Source organism: Apodemus sylvaticus, chromosome 1 (assembly GCF_947179515.1).
Source record: "Apodemus sylvaticus chromosome 1, mApoSyl1.1, whole genome shotgun sequence".
Lineage (NCBI taxonomy): Eukaryota > Metazoa > Chordata > Mammalia > Rodentia > Muridae > Apodemus > Apodemus sylvaticus.
In genome coordinates this window covers 156,975,097-156,999,166 of record NC_067472.1, presented here as the reverse complement: position 1 = coordinate 156,999,166, position 24,070 = coordinate 156,975,097, and the positions used below count along the sequence as shown (strand labels likewise).

The 24,070-nt window shown below is 44.0% G+C and overlaps 1 protein-coding gene across 1 annotated transcript in view; it reads left to right on the top strand.

The window, feature by feature from the left end:
* The window catches only part of Cyfip1 (cytoplasmic FMR1 interacting protein 1), a 96,053-nt gene that overhangs the window by 16,536 nt on the left and 55,447 nt on the right, over nt 1-24,070 (top strand). The window contains 8 exon segments of the mRNA XM_052161634.1: nt 13,096-13,213; nt 13,294-13,383; nt 14,765-14,842; nt 14,971-15,072; nt 16,160-16,341; nt 18,651-18,747; nt 18,839-18,967; nt 19,901-20,005. Coding sequence (XP_052017594.1) covers nt 13,097-13,213; nt 13,294-13,383; nt 14,765-14,842; nt 14,971-15,072; nt 16,160-16,341; nt 18,651-18,747; nt 18,839-18,967; nt 19,901-20,005 — 900 coding nt within the window. The 5' untranslated portion in view covers nt 13,096.

Below are 24,070 nucleotides of genomic sequence, written 5' to 3'. Positions count from 1 at the left end.
GTCCTATGGTTCTGTCTGTTAAAGCCCCTACAGCACATGTCTCGGGGCCTCTCAGCTGGAAATCCCAGGTAGTAGCCCTGACCAAAGTCTCTGTCTTGGTCAGTATTTAATAAGGCTTGCTTCAAATTTGTCTCAGAATGGTAGAACTGGTTTTTCTTCCGTGAATCTCAGGATTAACGAGTTACCTGGGTTGGCTTAGAAATTACTCTGTAGCTCAGGCAGGGCTTGAACTTGTTATCCACTTGCATTAGTCCAGTGACCTGGAATACAGGCTTGCGCCGTGAGCTTTTTTTTTTTTTTTTTTTTTTTTTTTTTTTTTTTTTTGTGAGCTAGAATTTCCAAGGACAGCTTGTCTAAACATGAAAGCATCTGTTCTCAGCTATCTGCCTGAAATTGCACAGAGATGGGGAAAATTATCAAGTCGTAATCGGTTTTGTAATGAAACAATAGTTTAAATTATTCACCATTCTTTGTTTCAAAATGTGGTTAACTGTCTGTCTAATGATAGTTTTGCAAAAGTCATTTCACTTTTTCATTGGGTACTGACTTTATGGACCCCTGGGGGTGGGGATGGCTTCTCCCAGAACCTGGTGCGTTTGAGAGCAGGAGAACAGCAAATGCTGGGCTTTGAACATAGTGTGCAGCCAAATGCTGGGCTTGGATCACAGTGTGCAGCATCAGGGCCGGATGGAACTGTCCCAAGCTGCATTTCCAAGGTTGGTACAAGTTCTCTCAGGAGACAGTGCGTTTAGGACAGGGCTTGTGTTTTTCCACAGGACTGCCTCACTCACAGCCCACTGGCATCTCAGGACTTGGTGGGGCCAGAACGGAGGAGGGCGCGGCTCTTACTCTTGTGTTGCTGGCAACTCCTAGGGATCTGTCTGCTAACCCTGGCCTGGACCCCACCAGTCTAGTTACTCATCACTGGATAAGGGACACACATTATTCAGGACTAGATCCCTCCCTCCCTCCCTCCCTCCCTCCTTCCCTCCCTCTCTCAGTGCCTCCCTCTCTCAGTGCCTCCCTCCATGCCTCCCTCTGTGCCTCCCTCCCTCTTTCTCTCCCTCTCTTTCTCTGTGCCCCCCACCCCTGTGCGCGCACGTGTGTGTGTGTGTGTGTGTGTGTGTGTGTGTGTGTGTGTGTGTGGCTCCAAGCTCAGACTGGGTCTCTCACTGAATGCTGAACACTTGCTCTATGCAAATTACCAGCTAGCCTCCCAGAGGAGGGGAGGGCTCTCCTGAGCCATGAAGACACTTGGTGACTAACTTGGGAGAGCCCTTGAAAAGATCTTTTAGAACATTCTGTAACAAAAATGAATTGACGACTTATTAAAATACCAGGTCCGATACGAGATTTCAATTAATTTTTGTGACTCAGGAAGTGTGGGATTTAGAAACAACTGTGAACGTGGAGCTGCTGCCTGTAGAACTCAGTCAGAGAAGCAAAGCATCCTGGATGCTGCCTAAGCAGACAAACCACAGCAGTGTTCTTTACGGCTCAGTGCAGGGCCTGAGCAGGCTACAGCACCTATGACTTGGACACGTGGAATACCAGGCTCTACAGGTCGTGCTTGAGCAGGTGGTTGTCTGCTACAGGAGCATACCTTTGAGTATATATTAAGCATGTATTGCGTTCCTATCAAAATGCCAGTGCATACTCTTTTTTTTTTTTTTTTTTTTAATCTGACAATCCAAGGGCATCTGGACCCGGCCCAGGTGATTCTTTGTATATATGTGTGAGAGGCCTGTTACACAAAATAGCACAGATCAGTGGGAGCTTTTGTGCTCACTGTTCTGGAGGCTACAAGTCCAAGGTCACAGTAGTAGGAGGGCTGGTTTGGTCTAGCACCGCCCTAACATGGCCTCTCCTAATCTCTCTGCTCACACATGATGTGCTGTTCTGACCAGACCCAAGGGATGGACATCTGTGTGTCTGATTATGTCATTAAACTGTCAACTGCTTACTGGTAGCACCAACAGAAATAAGAGTTATTCTAGGTATATGATTTAAATTTTACTGTGCAATATTCATATTATGGTATCTATGTTGGCTAGTTTTATGTCACTTGAAAAGAGAAACTTCAACAGAGACATTGCCTCTGTAAGATCAAGATATAAGCAAGCCCATGGAACATTTTATTAATGGCCTGTTGGATGGTAGAAAAAAAGGATTCTCAGCCTGTGAACAATTTCCAGCCTTGAGCCAGTTTATAAACCCCCTTAAATTAAGGAGTAGTCAGATTCCTCTGAGAAAGGAATCTGATAAAATACCTTTTTTGTTTGTTTGTTTGTTTGTTTGTTTGTTTGTTTTGGATTTGGGTTTTTCGAGACAGGGTTTCTCTGTGTAGCCCTGGCTGTCCTGGAGCTCAGAAATCCACCTGCCTCTGCCTGGGATTACTGAGCGCTGGGATTACTGTCGCGCGCTGCGCTGCCACCACCGCCTGGTTGATAAAATACCTTTAAAGTTTACTAGCCTTCCTCCATTCCTTCCCCAGAGGGACCTACAGCTTCTTTTACCAGGGTAACTACACCATGGAAAAGAAACAATCAGCCTTCTCCAGGTCTATTAGATCCTGGTTCTGAATTGATGCTGAGTCCAGGAAATCCTAAGAAACATTGTGGCCCTCCTGTTGAAATAAGAGGTTATGGAGGTCAGATGATAATGGAGTTTTGGCTAAAGTCTGACTCACAGTTGGTCTGGTGGGTCTCTGAACTCATCTTGTGGTTATTTCTAGTCCCGGAATGTATAATTATAATAGATATATTTAGAAGTTGGAAGAATTCTTATATTGGTTCCCTGACCTGTGGAGTGAGGGCTATTATGCTAAATGGAAGGCTTTAGAGCTGCCTCTGCCAAGGAAAATAGTGAATAAAAAACAGTATTGCATCCCTGGAGGAAAAGCAGACATTAGTGCCACCATGAAGGACCTGAAAGACTCGCGTGGGGGTGGGTAGAGGGCTTTCCACCGCACCCCCTTTAGCTGTCCTACTGGCCAGTGCAGAAGACAGATGGATTGTGGAGAATTACAGTTGAATATTGAAAACTCAATCAAGTTGTGACTCTGATTGCAGCCGCTATACCAGATGTGACGTCTTTATTGAGCGTACTAACACATCTGGTATATGATATCCAGCTATTGATCTAGCAAATGCCTTCTTTTCAGTACCTGCCCATAAGGACCATCAGAAGCAATTTGTTTTAGATTCTCAAGGCCGGCAGTATACCTTTACTGTTTTAACTTAAGGATATATTAACTTCCCAGCCCTGTGTCTCCAGTTAGTTAGAAGGGATCCTGATCATCTGTCTCTGCCACAAAACATCACACTGGTGCGCCGTATTGCTGATGGTTTCTGATCGGACCACATGAGTAGGAGGTAGCAATCACTTTGGACTTGTTGGTAACATATGTGCGCATCAAAGGAAGGGAAATAAATCCAACCAAAATTCTAAGACCTTCTGTATCAGGAAAATTTTTATGCGTCTAGTGGGGTGAGACATGCAGAGATAGTCCTTTTAAGATGAAGGATAGATTATTGTACCTGGCCCCTCCTACCACCAAGAAAGAAACTCAGTATTTTGTTGGCCTATTTCGGTTCTGGAGTCAGAACATTTCTCGCTTGGGTCTGTTACTCTGGCTGCTAGCTTTGTGTGGGGCTTGGAACAGGAGAAGGCTCTTCATCAGGTCCAGGCTGCTGTGCAGGCTTCTCTTCCACTTGAACCATATGATCCAGCAGACCTGATGGTTCTTGCGATGTCAGTGGCAGATAGGGAATGCTTTTTAGAGCCTTCAGCAGATGCCTACAGGTGAATCACAGAAGAGATATTTGGAACTTTGGAACGAGACTCCATCATCATCTGCAGACAGCTATTCTCCCATGAGAGGAATCTCTTGATCTGCTATTGAGCCTTAGTGGAAACTGAACATTTGACAGTGGGTCACCAAGTTACTATGCAACCCGAGCTGCCCATCATAAGCTTAGTGTTATCTGACCCACCAAATTATTGCATGGCAATAATCCATTATCAGACAGAAGTGGTATATACATGGTTGGGCTTGATCAGGCCCTGAAGGCACAGTTTATGTGAAGAAGTTTCCCAAATGGCTATGGTTTCTATTGCCATTACTGCCATGCTGTCCTCTGCCAAGTACACCATGGGGTGTGCTCTGTGATTGGTTCATGAGGAAGAGAAGACTAGGGTGTGGTTTACTGAAAGTGGTGTATACATGATCCACCCCAAAGTAGACAGATATGGCATTACAACCCCCTTCTGCCACAACACATTAAAGGATACTCATATATGTATTTCAGGATGCCCTAAAATATAACAGTGAAGGGAAATCTTCACAGCAGGCAGAGCTTCAGATAGTACACACGGTCATACATTTTGTTTGGACGGAAAAAATGGCCAGATTTGTGAGTGTTTCCTGGTTCATGGGTGGTAGCCAGTGGATTGCTGGATGGTCAGAGACTTGAAAAGAGTGTGATTGGAAAGTTGGTAAGAAAGACATCTGGGAAGAAGTATGTGGATAAGTATCTCCATAATGGTGAAGGATATAAAGATACTTGTGTCCCATGCTCATCAAGAGGTGACTTCAGCAGAGGAGTTGAGTAATCAAGTAGATAGGATGGCCCATTCTGTGGATAGTTAACCTCTTTCCCCAGTGATCCCCATCATTGACCAGTGGGCCCATAAACAAAGTGGCCATGGTGGGCTCAACAACGTGACTGACCCTGACCTGGCCATAGCTACTGCTGAGTGCCAGATATGCCAACAGCAGAGCTCAACATTGAGCCCCAGATACGGCACCATTTTGTTGGGTGACCAGCCAGTGAGTGACCTAGTGGCAGGTTGACTGCGCTGGACTACTTCCATCATGGAATGGACAGTGCTTTGTCTTTCCTTGAGTAGATACTTATCTGGTTATGGATTTGCCTTTCCTGCACATAATGCTTCTTCCAAAACTACCATCTGTGGACTTATAGAATGTCTTATCCACAATCGTGATATTCCACACAGATTTGCTTCTGACCGTGAAACTTATTTCACTGCCAGAGAAGTGTGACAGTAGACCCATAATCACGGAATCCCCTGGTCTTACCATGTTCTCCACCATCATGAAGCAGCTGGTCTGATAGATGGAATGGCCTTTTGTAGCTACAGTTACAGCACCAATTAGGTGGCAGCATCCTGAAGGGCTGGGGCAGGGTTCTCCAGAAGGCAGTATGTACTTTCAATTGGCATCTAATATATGGTACAGTTTCTCAACTGTACCCAAAGCCAGGATCCACAGGGATGGAAAACGGAATAATTCTACTCACTATCATACCTAGTGACCCCTTAGGAAAATTTTTGCTTTCTATTTCATAATCTTAAATTCTGCTGGCCTAGACGTTTTGGATTCAGAGCAGGGAATGTACCTGCTAGGACCCTGAACAGTCATTCTATTGAGCTGGAATGGTCTTCTGATGTCCTTAAGCCAACAGGTTAAGAAAGGAATAACAGTGTTAGGAGGGGTGATCCGATTACCTAGGGGAAATTGGATTGTTTCTTCACAATGGAGATAAGAAAGCATATGTCCATAGTGCAAGAGATTCCTTAGGACAGCAGTTCTTAACCCATGACCCCTTTGGGATTCAAACAACCTTTTCACAGGGATCACTTAAGATACTTGGAAAACACAGACATTTACATTATGATTCATAACAAGCAAAATTACAGTTATAAGGTAGCAACAAGTATTTCATGTTTGGGAGTCACCAGAACATGAGGAACTGTATTTAAGCATCACAGTATTAGGGGGCTTGAGACCCACTACTTTAGGGTGTCTCTTGGTGCTACCATGTCCTGTGATTAAAGTCAGTAGGAAACTACAATCACCTAATCCAGGCAGAATGACAGAGGACACAGATTCTTCAGGATTGAACGTACGGATCACTCCTCCAGAAAAGAGCCAAGATCTGCTGAGGGACTTGCTGAGGAAGGAGAATATGCAAATAAGGAAGTTATAAATACCAGCCAAGATCATGTGATCAGCTACAGAAACAAGGATTGTAACCGACACAAATGTTGATTTTTGTAAAGAATGTGTTTGTACCGTTATTTGTGCTTTCTTTCCTCCATTTCTTTCTCATGTAATGTAACATCAGTTAAGAGAATATCAGTGGATGATATCACATTTAAGTTTGTGATACTAAAAAATGTCCCTCAAGGGACATTGCCACCTATTTTAAATTTCCAAAGTGTTTGCCATTGTACAAGGGATCATTATATCACGCTAGGTATAATTATGACTTGGGTATTGTTTTCATTTAGAGATTAACCATGACATGAGATGTGATTGTGTGTCAAGTTGACAAGGGGTGGACTTGTGATGGCTGTTCTTGGTTGTCAACTTGACTACCTCTGGAATTAACTAAAACCTAAGCAGCTGGGCACTTATTTTTCTTAGATATTTGTTTGTTTGTTTAAGATTTATTTTATGTATATCCCATTACAGATGGTTGTGAGCCACCATGTAATTGCTGGGAATTAGACTCAGGACCTCTGGAAGAACAGTTGGTGCTCTTAACCTCTGAGCCATCTCTCCAGCCCAAGATTTATTTTATTTTATGTGCATGGGTATTTGGCCTGCATGCACAATTGTATGCACCACATGCATGCCTGCTGCAGTTGATCACCTCCAGGGAGCTGGAAGTACAGACAGGTGTTAGCAGCCATGTGGGGTGCTGGGGATTGAGCCCTTGTCCTCTAGAGGAACAGCTTGTGCTCTTAACGGCTGAGCCATCTCTCCAGCCAGATTTTTTCTTAGTGAAATCATTTAAAGTGGGAAGACCTTCTTCTAATCTTTTGAGGTTGGAGGACCCACCTTTAATCTGGGCCTCACCTTCTGCTGTCAGCCTATGTAAAGGACATAGAAGAAGGAAGCCGGCTCTCTTTCAGAAGGAAATGAGAGACATTTTATTAGAATTAGAGGAAAGTAAACAGGTCGAGCAAAATGGAGATCTCAGCAGGTTCTAGGAGGCAGACTGATAAGAGGAAGAGAGAAACCTATGCTTTCTAATGTTCAAGAAAGCAGAAAGCTCAGTGCTGGAGACCAGAGATCGTGTACATGGCGGACGAGGGGGACGCTCGGGGCCAGGGCTGGGAAGATGGCTTGTTCAGAGAGCATGGTAGTTCTCTGAAGCTGGCTTAGAATTTTGGCCAGTGTTCATAGAGTTCTGCTTCAGACAGTCTTAGCAGTGAGGGGCTGTTAGCATTAAAGATTGGGCTTCAAGCATTGGTAAGTACATATGCCATTGATAGGGGAAAAAACCATTTTGTTTCAAAAAGAAAACAAAAATCGAGTCACGCTTTGCCAGGAGGAGACAGCTTTTCCTTGATGGGCCTCCGCTTTTTCAGATGGCATTTTCAGTTTTGAGGAGGGACAGCTGTGGTGCTTTTACATGCCATTTCAAATTCTAAGGGGGAGGAGTTCTGATATTTCCTCCTTCCTTGAAACTAGTGTGTTGCCAGGGAAACCAACTGCTTCCCAGCCTTCTACTAGCTGGCCTGCGGTCAGTCTCCAGTTTGGAGATGTGTATTTTCCTAGTTTTCTTCCCAATTCTGTCCATTTTTTGCAGTGGAATTTGAAGGTTTTAGGCTCAATGCAGACAGAGCTAAGGTTATTCTGCCTTTGGAGTGTCGCTCCTTTTATGATGGAAGGCCACTGTTTAGCTACAGTAACCTTCTTTCTCTAAAGGCTGGTGCCCAAACCCACCAACTTCCAACTTCCTTTTGACTAGTTCTTACCTGTTTGCTGATTTCTCTTCTACTTTCACTAACAGATCTAACAGTTAGAGAGATCACTAACTCTTTAATCTTTTTAGATCATTTATAGTTAATGTAATTATTGATATGTTTGGATTTAGCACTCTTCTTTATTATTGTTGTTGATATATGTGCTATTTTTATTATGAATTCTCTTTTCCTTTATTCTCTTTTCTGGCTTTGTGTTATTGGTTTGTTTGTTTTGGTGCTCAGACTTGAGTGCAGGGCTTTATGCACACTGAGCAGTCTGTCACCGAGCTACACTGTCAGCCCTCTTTCCACCTTCTTTTAGAATTTGAGCATTTTGTAGGATTCTAATTTATCCCATATTGTATCTATTTAATAATAATTTCCAGTTAAACCTAGGACTTTGTGCATTTAAGAAAAACAATCTGGGGTGGTGGTGGCACACGCCTATAATCCCAGCACTCTGGGAGGCAGAAGCAAGTTGATTTCTGAGTTCGAGGCCAGCCTGGTCTACAGAGTGAGTTCCAGGACAGCCAGGGCTATATAGAAAAACCCTGTCTTGAAAAAACAAAAACAAAAACAAATCCAAAAAAACAAAAACAAAAACAAAAAAAGAAAAACAATCTGAGCTAGATCTTGAGCCTAATAGTTACTTTATTTTATTTTTATTTATCTTTTGATATTCTTTATTTACATTTTCAAATGTTATCCCCTTTCCCAGTCCCCCCCTCTCCTAGATAGCCCCTATCCCATCCTGCCTCCCCCTACTTCTATGAGGGTGTTCCTCCACCCACCCCACTCCCACCTCCCCACCCTCAATGCCCCTACAATGGATGCCAAGAAATGCTGAAAGGAGTCTGATATGGCTGGCTCCTGAGATGCCCTGCCAGAGCCTTACAAAAGTTACTTTTTTAACACTGTAGCTTTTTTTTAGTGGGTGCTGTAAAGATTACTGAGTACATGCCTATTATTAACTTGCCCTAATCTTTTAGGACTAGAGAATGTGGAGATCTTACCACCATGTAGGTGTGCTTTTCTCCAGTGAATTGGAGTTCCCTTTTGGGCCTTTGTAATCTCAGTAAAATAATTGAAAAACAGATTTAGAAGGTTGCTTGAGAACCATTTTATTAGAGTTTTTGAAAACAAACAAACAAACAAATGACAGGGTGGGCAAGCTGTAAATCTTGGCAGTTTCCAGGGAGAAAGAGATGGGAAAATGCTCCTTGAGTTAGGAACAGCAATGCATGTCTCTAAACAGCTGTTACAGAAAGCCTGCTTAGAGCCATGGGAAGAGACACAGAGACAAAGTATGGAGTAGAGACTGAAGGAAAGGCCATCCAGAGACTGCCCCAACTGGAGATCCATCCCATATACAGTCACCAAACCCAGACACTAATATGGATGCCAACAAGCACTTCCTGAGAGGCCCTGCCAGTACCTGACAAATACAGAGGTGGGTGCACTCAGCCAACCATTGGATTGAGCACAGGGTCCCCAATGGAGGAGCTAGAGAAAGGACCAAGGAGCTGAAGGAGCTTTCAGCCCCATTGGAAGAACAACAATATGAACCAGCCTCAGAGCTCCCAGGAACTAAACAGCCAACCAGAGAGTACACATGGAGGGACCCATGGCTCCATCTGCATATGTAGCAGAGGATGGCCTTGTTGGACATCAAAGGGAGGAGAGGCCCTTGGCCCCGAGAAAGCTTGATACCCACCCCAGTATAGGGGAATGCCAGGACAGGGAAGTGGGAGTGGGTGAGTTGGTGAACAGGGGCAGAGGGATTATGGGATAGGGTGTCTTCGGAGAGGAAACCAAGAAAGGGGAAACATTTGAAATATAAATAAATAAAGTATCTAATAAAAAAAAGAAAGAAGAAAGAAAGCCTGCTTAGGATTTTGGCTGGTGTTCAAAGAAGAGGTAGACAGGAGGAAAGGAAGAAGTTACAGCTCAAAAGATGGGCACCCTTTGCAGAGAAGATCTGCGGGCAGTCACCCTGAAGGAGGGGCTTCTGGGTAATATAAGTACTTTAATTCATTAAGGGAATGATTATTTTTCCCGTGTCCTTAGCATGGTGAATTGGCTAATCAGGTAATCTCGTGTCCTTAGCATGGTGAATTAGTTAATCAGGTAATCTGGCCAGGAATTGACACATCTAGTTGGATTATCTATCTATCTATCTATCTATCTATCTATCTATCTATCTATCTATCTATCTATCTGTCTGTCTATCTATCTATCTATCTATCTGTCTGTCTGTCTGTCTGTCTAGTTGGATTATCTATCTATCTGTCTGTCTGTCTGTCTGTCTATCTATCTATCTATCTATCTGATCGATACCCCATTCCCAGTCTTTACCCACCCCTTCCTCTGAGAAGGTGGAAGCCCCCTTATCACTCTCCCTCTGATACATCATGTCTCTACTGGGCCAGACAAGGCTTTTCCTCTCTCTACAGGGTGCTGGCTGGCCTTGAACCATAGAAATCCACCTGCCTCTGCTTCCTGAGTGCTGGGATCAAAGGTGTGCTGTCATGCCCAGCAGCTGGGGTAACTTAAAAATTTTTTTTCCACAACATTGTATTTTTATTAATTATTTAGGAATCTCATACAATGCATCCGATCACACTTGCTTCCCATTCTCCTAGGTCCACGTTCCCACCCTTGGACCCCCTCCCCCCATGTCCCCACCAAGCCCCATATAGTCACTGGAGCATGGTCACACTCCCAGTGGCTGGCCATTTAAAGAAAACTGAGGTGTTCTGTCTGTCCCGTGTCGATTGTGTCATGTCTCCCTGCACTCCCCGCCAAGCTCCAGAAGCCATCAGCTGTGAAGAGCTACACTTCAGCATTTTTATCACAATCTGTAAGGACTCTCTTCAAGAACTTTCTGTCTGGACTGTTTTTTGAGGTGGGGGGTGGGCTGGGGTGGGGAGGAGAAGGTCATAGAAGCCTTCAGTGTCTCTTTCTCAGTTCTGAGTCTGCAGTCATCACTCTTAAGGTCTGACACAGTAGTAGGGCATCGAAGGGGTATTTAGTAGGCTACAATTGCCTGAGATAAATTGTAATCAAGCTTTAGAGCCACAGCAGCTCAACCTCTCCACACCACTGAGGGTTTGATCAGGAGCCGGCCTTTGTGGACACAGCTTCTTTCCTGGAATTCTCTTTACAGGACATTGACCTAAGTACTTAACACTTTTCTTTTTTTAGCCCATATACCCCTATTGACTTTGTTTTTCAAGTATGGTTATTAAATACCCAGAAGATTAGTTACACCAGTATTGACAAAGGAATCAAGAAGTAGGGTCCAAAGCTGACAATGAGGGTCCATTCTTTAATTGCCTTCAGGCCTGCATGTCTATCTAACACTCCCTTAAGCTATAGTCATTTTATATAGCATATATGATTGCACATAAGTATTATTTGCAGTTGCATTTATTACGTGTTATATGGGGCTACAGCTTAGTGATAAAGTATCTTCTTAGTGTATGCCAAGACTCTAGGTTTGCTCTTCTGCACCAATATAAATAATTAAATGCTATGTATTTATATAATTGCCATTTATATAGACTGGATATTGTGGTAGACTAGGTGTGATAGACTGTCTTTCAGACAGAATTAGGAGTCATATATGCTGGATAACTTGAGTGGAAACTGGACATTGTGGATATTGTGATATTGTGATACGAGTCTTTGGTCTTACCATAACCTCTGGAGGATGTTGCTGTTTTTATGTTTATTAAGCAAACAGCCTGTGTTCTCTGGGCCGTGGCTCCATATCAGTACTCCTTCTGCTATGTCACTTAGACCTGTCTTCTGCTGTGCGTGTTTCAATGGCTGTATCAGATCTTACTGTGGCCTCATACTGAGTCTTAGATCAATACTTGGACTGTTTGAGGTCAGTCTGGAATTTTTAAAAAATGTTTATTTATTCATTTTATGTATGTGCGTACACCATAACTATCTTCAGACACACCAGAGGGCATCAGATCCCATTTTAGATGGTTGTGAGCCAGTCATTCAGTCTGGTGTTTGAAAAGCAGTTCTGAGGACTCTGCTCCTCAGCACACTGACTGTAGACTTACTGGGTCTCTGGAACCTCCCTTTTCAGTTTTCATGGTGGAAGGTAACTCTGTTCCTTCAGAGGACGCAAGGGCAGCCTGCCAAGGCCTGGGGGTCTTTAACTTCCACACTGCCGTTTGGCTCATGTGTGTGACTTCCATTTTAGAACACAACTGTCCTGTGGCTCCACCTGTGGACATAGCCCAGGCCTTCATCTCTCCCCCAGGAGAGTAGACGATCTTTGTACCCCACCACCTGTCCTGCTAGGGCCAGAACACTTTCAGCGCGCTTTCAGTGGGAGAGAGGGTATGCGTGCTTCCTCTGCATTTTGAAGCTGGCATAGAAGACCCGTGTTATGCCTGAATCTCTCTGCGTCTCTGGACTAGCCTTCGTGTGTATGGCTTTCTCTCCAGCAGCCTCCTCCCTAGTTCACCTTGGACATACTTCTCTAGTAGCGTCTCTGTGATTCCAGCCTGCCTGTGTAGCTGTACTGCTGGTGGCCAAGGGCAGTGCTCTGTGACCTACATCTGTCCCTTATATATTTGGGATAACCATGCAGGAGATGCTGCCCTCTTCCAGTCATATGAAGGGGTTAGCATGGAGGGTACTCTGGGGCCGTAAGCACCAGCAACTAGGACTGGAGCTCCAGTGTGGAAAGGGTGTGGGAAGTGACAGCAAATGTAGTAACCAGAATACTCTATAGTAACCAGGTATCTTAGTTAGGGTCTCTATTTGCTGCGATGAGATGTCATGAAACTCGTATAAAGGGAAACATTTCATTGGTGCTGGCTTACAATTTCAAAGGTAAGGTAATATCATCATGGAGGGAAACGTGGCAGCATGCAGGCACACACGGTGTTTGTTGGAGGAGCTGAGCGTGCTACATCTTGATCCATAGGCAGCAGAAGCAATTGTTGGGTATAGCTTGTGCATAAGAGACCTCAGAGTCTGCCCGCACAGTGTCACGCCTTCTCCTATAAGCCACACCTCTTAATTGTGCCACTCCTTATAGGTCAAGCATTCAAACACATGAGTCTGTGGGGCCCATTCCTATGCTCTCCACCACACCAGGGTAACCCTGAAGGCTGAGCCTGGAGGAAGCAAAGTGTCCTAAGGACAGTCCCCAGGCCCTGCGCTCTGGTCATCGTTAGTGCCCTTGAAAGACAGGGAAGAGAAGCCCATGTAACCCACTGAGAGCTTGTTGTGTATTCCAGGTCACGTCTTTCCTCACGGGTGACGCTGTGCTTTGTTCTATTGCAGGATGGCTGCCCAAGTGACACTAGAGGACGCACTGTCCAATGTGGACCTCCTGGAGGAACTGCCTCTGCCTGACCAGCAGCCCTGCATTGAGCCCCCACCCTCGTCGCTGCTCTATCAGGTAGGTCTTGGGGCAGATGTGACACAGCTGGCTCCTCTGACCTCACCGTGATGGTGTGTTTGTTTTCCATTTTCCTTCAGCCAAATTTCAACACCAACTTTGAAGACAGAAATGCATTTGTCACTGGCATTGCAAGATACATCGAGCAGGCAACTGTCCACTCTAGCATGGTAATGTGTCTGTTTCTTTCTTTCTGTCTTACAGGTGTCATATTTGAACAGCAAACAAACTATATATTTCCTGATAGTCTAGGTAGAGAGAAAGATAAGAAAATGGCTTATAGTTTTAAGAAGTCTTTGCCTTTATTATAAAACCAATGCATATTCTTCTAAAAAATTTAAAATATACATATATATAATTTAAGATAGGTGGTGGTGGCACATGTCTTTAATCCCAGTAATACCCAGGCAGAGGCAAATGAATTTCTGAGTTCAAAGCCACCCTGACTTATAGGGTGAGTTCCAGGACACCTAGGGTTACACAGAGAGACCCTGTCTTGAAAAACAAAACAAACAAACAAACAAGCATGCATTTCTCTGGCCCAGAGAAATTCTTTGCTGGCATTGCAAGGGTGCCTCTTTTGGTTAGTGATCTTCCTTGTTCTGTATCTGTACTTATATATGTTACCTGTATACTCACATGGGACTTGGGTTTTCTAAATGAATTCTGTTCTTGTAATTATGTATTTTAATGGTTTCGTGAACATTTTCTGATCATGGCATTTACCTGAGAAAATGAAATATCTAAAAAGTCTGCATAACCCATTTTGCAATATCTACAGTTGACTATTTTACTACTGTATTTCCCCTTTTGTGTAATAAAGAATACAGTGATGAACATATTCCTAAATATTAGTGAAGTTATAAGAAGAAAAACAGCAGTACTTTTAATGCATCTTAAAAACCATTGCCAGATTTCTGGTCACATCTTAAAGAATACCTTTGGGTTTTTACCCTTTTTTGCTTGTTGGTTGGTTTTTTCAAGACAGGGTTTCTCTATATAGCTCTGGCTGTCCTGGAACTTACTCTGTAGACCAGGCTGGCCTGATTTTTACCATTTTTACAAAAGCAAATAATATGGAAGTAATGGAAAAGAACATCAAAAAGCAGATTTTAAAAATGATGGTAGCCCTCTTCCTGTGGATCCCATCCCTGAACTTTTAGTGGTGTGAGAAGTATTCTGTCTTTTCCTCCTGTATATCCTGGGCTGGCAGACCCTGTCTGAACCAGGGAGCTTGGTGTGACTGGAAAGAAGCTATGTCCAGGCTTTCACACCCCTAGCTTCGGGTCTGCATTAGGGTTGAGTGGGGTCACCTCGGTGGCACCTCTCCTCAGAAATGACTGCGTTGTCACCCAGAATCCTTTGCAGCCTGCTGAAGCTGAAGGGGATGTTTGTAGTAGTTATGGTGGTCTGTCATGTACAGTATGCTTCTTGTCAGGCTGCCATCTCTCAAAGGGGTAGGTAGGTGCTCTGTGGGACTACCAGCAGTTTCCCTCTCTCTCTGTGCTTGTTCCCTGCTTGTGTGTCATTTGTCCCGTGTGTATTTTGCAGAATGAGATGCTAGAGGAAGGCCAAGAGTATGCTGTCATGCTGTACACCTGGAGGAGCTGCTCCCGAGCCATCCCTCAGGTGCCTCACCCTTTTCTGCCTCTCCTGTCCCAGGCCCTACCGGGGCGCCCCATTTTACAGCCCTTGCGCGGTTGTGACATACCTGCTTCAGCCTGACAAAACCTGACTCTGAGTTTCTTTATGCTCAGGTGAAGTGCAACGAGCAGCCTAATAGAGTTGAAATTTATGAGAAAACTGTGGAAGTCCTTGAACCCGAGGTCACAAAACTGATGAATTTTATGTACTTTCAGGTAAAACATTAAAATAATTACATGGGTTTAATGCTAAAGAGTACGAGCAGTGTAGTCTACCGCAAGATGGCTGCATCAGGCAAAGGAGGACTGACTAAGTCCTCAATAGTCTTCAGAGCATTTCACCTCTCTTTTAGCATGGATTTTTATCCTGCACAAAAGCTTGCCATCATCACTTCCAAGTGCAGTAGATGTCTAGTTTTTCAGCTGTTTTCTTGTCTTCCTGGTACCTTGTGCTCGACCTCCTTTGACTCTTCAGCTGGGAGTTGAAAGGCCACATGGAAGACACTTGCTGGTTCTTAAAGTAGTGGAAATATCTAAACAGTTTTTAACTGTAGCATTCCTTGAGTTTTGTTGTTGTTGTTGTTGTTGTTTAATCTTAAAAGTTATCAAAAAGGATCCCCTCTGCTTTCACCTGACAGTCAGTATCAGTATTGTAGACGTTGTATTGGAGCATCTTCAGTTGTTTGCTGTTGCTATAATAAAATACCCTAGGGAAGCCCTTAATGGAGAGAGGGTTCATTTTTGCTCACAGCTCAAGAGTAGAGTTCATCGTAGAAGGCTCTTAAGGCTGTAGGAACTTTAACCACCTGGTCATGTCACTGCCGTCCATAATCCTGACACAGAGATAAGAATGCGTACTGTGTCCCAGCTCCTTTCTCTACTTCTATGGCCCAGGATCCCAGCCAGAGATTGGCATCACCTGTAGCAGGTGGGTCTTTGTACCTCGTTAGTATAATCAAGGTAATTCCCCCATAGGTAAGCTCGCACACCCATCTCCCGGGTGATCAGAGATCCTGTCATTTGACAGTCGACAGTAATGGACACCATCACAGTAGCTTCACTGGATTAAACAGCAAACTTGTTTTGCTTTAGTAAAAGATGCAATTGCTAAACTGCAAAATAAATAATGGTTTTTCCAGAGTAAAGGCATGGAAATTGCTCAGACAAGGGTCTCTCTGTGAGGTTGAAGGGGATCCTAGAACCTCAGAGAGAAGCAGTGGCTGAGGGACTGTCCTTGAGGCGTAGCCATGGCTTTGATAAGCTGTTCACTGTGGCTCTTCGGCCCTCCCTTTTGTGTGCTCAGAGGAATGCTATTGAGCGTTTCTGTGGGGAAGTGAGACGCCTGTGTCATGCTGAGAGGAGAAAGGACTTTGTGTCTGAAGCCTACTTGATCACCTTGGGTAAATTTATCAACATGTTTGCTGTGTTGGATGAGCTGAAGAACATGAAGTGCAGTGTGAAGAATGACCACTCGGCATATAAGAGGTGAGCTCGGACTTGCAGCATGTGGTGGGTCTACCCAGAGAGGGCCTATCTTAGCCTTACAGGTAGCAGTTGCATATCTCTTATGTGCTACAATAATCATTTTAAAAGATTTATTTATTTACTTATTTATTTTATATGAGTACACTGAAGCTATCTTCAGACACACCAGAAGATCCCATTACAGATGGTTGTGAGCTACCATGTGGTTGCTGGGAGTTAACTAGGACCTTTGGAAAAAGCAGTCAGTGCTCTTAACCGCAGAGCCCTCTCTCCAGCCCATCATTTTTATTGGTAGCAGCTACTTATCAGTCTTGGGACTGAATACATGGCACCAAGAATAAGGTGCAGGAGTAGCTGACAGTTTGCACATCTTGTGCGGCCCGGAGTTTTCCAGTGAGCTTTAATGGTTTTGGAGGAATATGGGTGCTTAGTTCCCTTGCGATGATAAATATACACATCTATCTCTGTGGATATGTGGAGGTGCTTGCCCTAGGGAACTGCTTATTGTGGGGAACATGGGTTTTTTTATCCAAGCATACCAAGTTGACGTCTCAGAGAATTCATCTCCCTTTTCTGTCTCTTGTGTGCTGAGAGACCCTAGCACTTGATTGCAGACATGAGGTTGTACGATCTTGCCCCATGCACAGTTGGCAGGTGTCTTAGGATCACACTGAGCATTCCGGGGCTTCTGGACAGCTAGCTTTTTTCTATGGCAACTTTGGCTTTCTTTGTTTAAGGCAGAGAACTCCTGGAAAGAGGCCAGCAGGGGTGTGGTAATCAGGTTTGATGTTGCTATGATAAAATACCTGAGGTCCAGATTTAGGGTAGGTCTTCTGACCTTAAATGATCTAGGATTAGGATGAGTCTTCCCTCTGCAAATGATCGATCAAGAAAATCCATCATAGGTCTACCAGGCTACTTGGGTTTTACCTGATTCCAGATGTAGTCAGGTTTACAGTAAGATTAGCAATCACACTACCCTTTATATTCTCATATTCATTCATATTATATTTCTCTCTCTCTCTCTCTCTCTCTCACACACACACACACACACACAGATGATAACTCCAGTACATATTCTGAGTAAAATGCAAAGGTAGCCCACACAACTGTGGTGAGCCTTGACAGAAATAGAACACAGTGTCCTTAATCCCTTCCTTCCTCGGTTGCCATGTCTTCTACCCTAGCATGTACTGGAATCAATAAGGTGAATACATGAAAAGATAGAGCATTATTATATCAGTGATATGACTGAACTATATACAAGTTTTTAAAATACTAATTTTTAAAATTTTGATTTAATTATTTTAGTTAGGAAGTTATCGTTCATCATATGTTGTTCATGGTTGGTATGGCTGCTTGAGTTCTGCCCCCAGTTTACATCTGGTGAGCAGGGAGGAGAGAGAGCATAAAGCTGAGCTCTTTCTTAGAGGTAACCATTCAAGTTCCTGACAGGCTTTTGCATCATATCTCATGGCCTATCCTTGGTTACCTGGCCATAGCCACTGCAAGGGAGACTCATCATTTCTTGGAAAGTTCAGGCTGATCATGAGGAAGAAAGGAAGTGAATTCGTTGTGAATATGATCCTTCCTTGCAGAACCATAAATGTTTGAGATTCTGGGTTGCACAGATAGAGAGAGCCTTGTGGGCAGTTTCTGTGACGTGTAAAGATTTTTTACAGTTTTTCCACCCAGACTCAACATGCACCTTTGAGGATTTTACTGTGCAAGCCCTTTTGTTTGTCTCACACTGTGTAGCTGACTAGTTGGCAAATCTAGGACTCTGGGAAGTTCCGGTGCTAGTAGACTGAAGCAGCCTAAGTGGGGAGGGGCACTTCCTGTTGGAAATAGTGGTGGCCCGGAGAGGCTTTTGGAAAGATCCTTAATGCATTTCAGGACTTTTTGGAGTCAGAGTATGCATAGTCAAGGTCTTCTCTGACACAGAGCCTAGGGCTGGACTCTTTGACATAAAGGTGACATTCACCTATGTATAGGAGAGTGCAGAGTATAGGTGCCTGTTGATGAAGTCCATTGGCCGTGGACAATAGAGTACAAAAGCTCTCAGGCACTGTTTAAGATGTGTCTGAGTTGGCAAAAGCTTCCCCTAAAGTCAAGTCATGGATGCCTCAAGAAACTGAAACCATAAGCAGTTCTGCAACACATATCTCTGCAAATAACTGCAGTAGGGGAGAAGAATAATGATCCCCCCCCAAGATCCCCGTGGGGCCTCCTCATCCCCCCTCCCACCCTCCACCCCCACCCCTCATCAATTTATAGATATGTTTTGGAATTGACTCTTTCCTTTCTAGGGCTGCTCAGTTTTTACGTAAAATGGCAGATCCACAATCCATCCAGGAGTCTCAGAATTTGTCCATGTTCCTGGCCAACCACAACAAGATTACACAAGTAAGGCCCGCGCCTCTGCACACCATGGACGCCCTGTGTTGCTGGGGAGGCTGGAGTGGGCGGTAGCTAATGTCTTCCCTTCGTGCTCCAGTCTCTGCAGCAGCAGCTTGAGGTCATCTCTGGCTACGAAGAACTCCTGGCAGACATCGTGAATCTGTGTGTGGATTACTATGAGAACAGAATGTACTTGACACCCAGCGAAAAACACATGCTTCTCAAAGTACGTGTGTGGAGGAGAGCTTCGCTTACCACCTCGGCTCACGGTTGCTCTGGGGCACGGTCTGCTCAGTTTGCCTGCTGCTCCAACTTGTGGCACATCCTTGTCAGGAGAGCACCTGATGGGTGTGGTCTGTGATAGCAGACTCCTCATGACTATGACTGTCTACGGGACAATGGTCCCAGGACACATTGAGACTGTGCAACTGGCTGTTACCAGATTGAATTTATTATTTTATGTAGACACCGAAAGTGAAGTTAGTAGTAATGCATGGTTGTGTCTTGGAGAGAGCAGATCTGCAAGAGCCTTGTTACTCAGGTTAGGCTAGTTAGTACTGCTTCCGTTTTTAGCAACCAGCCTGTAACCGAAATTACCCTTTTTAACCCAATTTCAATGAAGGAGAAGATGCATACAGAGTGGAAAACATAGGTATTAAACCATAATAAAACCTTTAAAAATACACAGCTTAACACAGTCACAGTCGCTGTGAGCTAGGTAACTACCGGATCTGACCGTGTGTCATTCCAGAGGTTAAGTACTCTTGATTATATGCTTGTCCACCCTTGTTCATGGTACTCCGGGAACAGCGCTATTGTCATTCTAGCACTTGGCTTTAGTAGGCAAGAATGAAACCTGTGGCATTACTGAGGAGCCACCTCAGAATTCCCTTATGCAGTCGCCTGCACCTATTATGTAAGCACTGTCCTCGCTTAGCAGGCACTAGCACCGGAGTGTCTGTGGGGGAAGCTGACATAGCCACAGGAGATGACATGAGGAAGGGAAAAGGTTTTCTTTCAGAGGGAAGCTCTTTATTTCCTAGCACCACTGAAGGAAGGGTGATTTGTGATTTCAGAGTTACCCGCTCTGGCAGTGTGCGTCTGTGTGGGTCAGCTCACAGGTCTGTGCGTGATCTTGTACCTTTTTGTGACTTTGCAGGTCATGGGATTTGGTTTGTACCTGATGGATGGGAGTGTGAGTAACATCTACAAACTTGATGCCAAAAAGAGAATAAATTTATCCAAAATAGACAAGTATTTCAAGGTGAGTTTCAGATGTATGTGTACATGGGCTATATGTGTATGTGCATAAAAGCATATATATATGAATCTATACATGTATGTATACATGGGTTATATGTGTATGTGCATAAAAGCATATATATATATATACATATATATGAATCTATACATAGATAAATACTTTTGACAAAGGCTTTTGCTTAGTTCTGAGCACTGATGATAAATGTCTTTATGGATATACGCACTGAATTTTTGCCACGTGAATCTGTGATTGTGATGACGCATATGACTTGACAATTTCCCTTCTGTAAAGGTGGCTGCTGTCCCCTTCCTGCTCCTTGCCTAGCTTTTCCGTGGGCTGAGTAGTGTAGAAATGGAATCGTATGGGTTTTTCTTTTCTCTTTTGCATCTTGCTGTGTATGTCCAACCTTCTGATTGTAAAAAGAATCCCCATGGAGCCTGTGGGGAGAGCCTGTAGGTTTGCTTATTTTTATTTTATCTTGTACTAGAACCATTTCAGTAGAATGAAATATACCTGCAAGATCCAGGAAGGAAAAGGTTATGCCTGTATGTCTTTCAGTAAGACCTATAAACATGAAGAATGATGATCTAGCTGAGTTTCAAAGTTCTCCTGTTTGACCAGTGTCTCTTTACTGTTAGTCATAGTAACTAAATTACAGATAAATTAGTGTCCCTTTGCTTCTCTCATTCTTTTGCTCTAGAAACATTTTTACTAGGAAATTATAATGCAGTTCAGTGATTGTTGACTCTGAATCTTCATATAATGATGACGTGTTTAGTTACAGAAGAATCCCTGCAGAGAAGCAGTTCAGGCTTGTACCCAGTACCAGGAAATCGTGATTTTGAAATCTAGCTCTAATAAAAAACTATAGATGAGTAATTTATATTAGACTCACATAACTTTTCTTTTAAACTACACATTATTAACTAACATTTTTACATTTCTTTTTTTTAAGTTTTAATACAGGTATATCTTGTATATTTTCTGTCCTCCCTTTTCTTTCTACAAATATTACACTTTAAATAAAGTAGTGCTTGTAGGACAATCGGTTACACAGTTCACTCGGCTCTGAGTAGTTTCTCGGTGCCAGCTGCCAGTCGACATGCCATGTGAGTGTGCTTGATGAAGGAGTTGACGGAGGGTTGGTTAAGACACTGGATTGCTGCTCAGCTCTGTTTTTAGTGGTGAGTGGTTGCATATGGTTTAGAGCATTTATTTGATCAGTCGCTTTGCAAATCAGAAAAGGCAATTATCTAATGCATAGCATCTTAAGTAGGTTGCTCCGGCTGTTTTTTGGTGGTGGTTGTCAAGGCCACCTCTAAGACCCTTGACATTTCCTTCTGTGGTTTGTAGAGCTCTGATCAGAGGAATCTGATAGTTACCTCTTCTTTTTAGCCAGTGTCTGGCTAAACCTAGATGTCTCGCCTAGAGCATTTAAAGAATATCCATATAAAGATCCTACAGGGCTTCATAAACCTGGATTTTCCACAGGAATGTCTGATCTTTTTAATCCAGGCAGTTGGTACTGCAGGTAAGCTTCCCGGAGACACTTGGTCCTTATAAAGCAGTGTATAATGCCCTGTTACATTAGTTAAGACCCAAGCTTGAAGCTCCACATGCCTGGGTGGGAAGGGAAGCTGGGGGCTGAGCGAGCAGGTTTGACCCCGGTCCGGGAAGGTACCGGTGCAGAGGATTCAAATAAGATCCTCTATCCGGGGCTGGGAGATGGCTTAGCAAGGTAAAAAGCATCTTCCGTCTAAGCTTTATGGACGGAGTTTGGTGGCCAGAACCCACGTACAATGCCAGATGTGGTGCTGAGTATCTATAACCCACTCCTATAGCAAGGTGGGAAAGTAGAGACCAGAGAATTATCTGGAAGCCCATGAGCCAGTTAACATGGAGCATGTAGAACAGCTCTGTGGTGCTTTGCATGAGAAATGTTCCCCTTAGTCTCAAATGTGTGGACACTTGGTCCTCGGTCGGTGGTTGTGCTGTTTAGGGAGATGGTGCTGCCTTACTAGGAGTCCCAGGTGGGCTTTGAAAGTTTATGTCTTCAGGCCACTTCCAGCTCAGTCTGCTTACTGTCGTCATCTGAATGAAGATGTGTTCTCTCAGCATCCTGCCTCAGCCATCTGCTGCAGTGCCTCCCAGGCCATCGGAATCTCTCTCTGGGACTATAATCTAAATTCTAAAACCTCTTCCTTCATAAGTCATTTTTGGTCATGGTGTTTTATTATAGCAACAGAGAAGTAACTAAGACAAGGAGGGAGGGAGGGAAGAGGGAGGGAGGGAGGGAGGAGAGAGAGAGAGAGAGAGAGAGAGAGAGAGAGAGAGAGAGAGAGAGCAACCCAGCTGCAACAAGGTAGAAGGAGAGAACTGATTCCTGAGGATTTTACCCTGGCTTCTACGTGATTGCTGTGGCATGTGCAGCGATTATATAATAATTCACAATGATGGTGATGATGGTGACGATGATATTTTAAAATCTACAGTCCATGGCCCCCAAACAGGAAATTGAGTCAGCAGACATGACTGGTACAAGGCTTGAATAATGGGTAAAGCCTTTGCGTATAGGAGTAGGTAGACAAGGGCTATGTCAGCGTGGAGGCGGAAGCTGTGCTCTAGAGGGACACAGTGGAACTCACCCACCACTCACATGCTGTCCCACTTTTCTTTACAGCTTGATGCTGCTGTTGATGGCCACATTTAGCTTTTTGATTTTTGTTTTTAACTGTAGTTTTTTTGAGAACTTTATATATGAGCACTGTGTCTACATCACTTCTGCCTCCTTCACCAACTTTTCCCTTGTCTTCCTTGAAAATTTATGATGTCTTTAATTTTTGTAATACACATATACATATGTGCGTACACACCCATGCATACTCACATGTTTACAATGTACTCAGTCCGTTTTGCACAAGTGTCTACAACTTGGGTTTGGACAGCCTGCTTCCTTGTTCAGCTGTATATTTTTGCCTTCTTCAGTTCTATACAATAGCCTCATCTCCTAGTTTTTTTCATTAATTAATTTATTCACCTTACATCTGGATTGCAGCCCTCCTCTCCTCCCAGTGCTACCCTCAAACCCCTCTTTCCCAATTTCTCCCTCCCCTTCTCTGACATACCCATAGGTACCAACCAGCCCAGGCGCATCAGGACTGAGCGCATCCTCTCACTGAGGCAGGCAAGGCAGCCCAGCTAGGGGAAAGGCCATGGGCAGGCAACAGAGTGAGTCAGAGATAGCCCCTGCTCCAATTGTTAGGAGACTCACACGAAGACTGAGCTGCATATCTGCACATCAGTGTAAAGGGGCCTGGGTCCAGCCCCTGTGTGCTCTTTGGTTGGTGGTTCAGTCTCTGTGAGCCTCCATGGGCCCAGGATAGTTGACTCTGTAGGTCTTGTGGTGTCCTTGACCCCTCGAGCTCTACCTGCTGTTTGGGTTTCTGTATCTGTTCCCATCAGCTACTGCATGACAGTTACGCTAGGTTCCTGTCTGCAAGCATAGTATCATTAACACTGTCAGGGGTTGACTCCCATGGGATGAGTCTCAAGTTGGACGAGTCATTCGTTGGCCATTGCCCCATCTCTGTTTCCTTTTTATGCCTGCATATCTTGTAGGCAGGGCAAATTTTGGGTAGAATGTTTTGTAGGCTCACTTTCTCATTTAGCTGTCTACAATAAACCCACTCCCTTGATTCAGCAGTTTAAATTGAATGTGCCGAGTTGTGCAGCAGCCTGGATTTTGTAGCCTTTGCGTTGGTGCAGGACCACCCAATCCCAACTCTTCTGTACTTGTTAGGCCTAAGCCATGCAGGTCACGGAATTCGAGGTTTAATTTTGTCAGTTTGGCTCAGTCTAGTAATTCAGTCCTGACTTTTACTTTTTACAGCCTAATGGAGTGCAGGTGTTTAAAGAATTCCCTTAATATTCTGCATTTCTTTGATGTTTCTGTTCACTTGTGGTTCTATCAATTCGCAGTCATTCTTTCCTCTCATTAGTTGGATAAAGGACCGGTGATCGTGTTTATCCTACAGAACCAGCTCAGAGGTTTGTTGATTCTTTGTA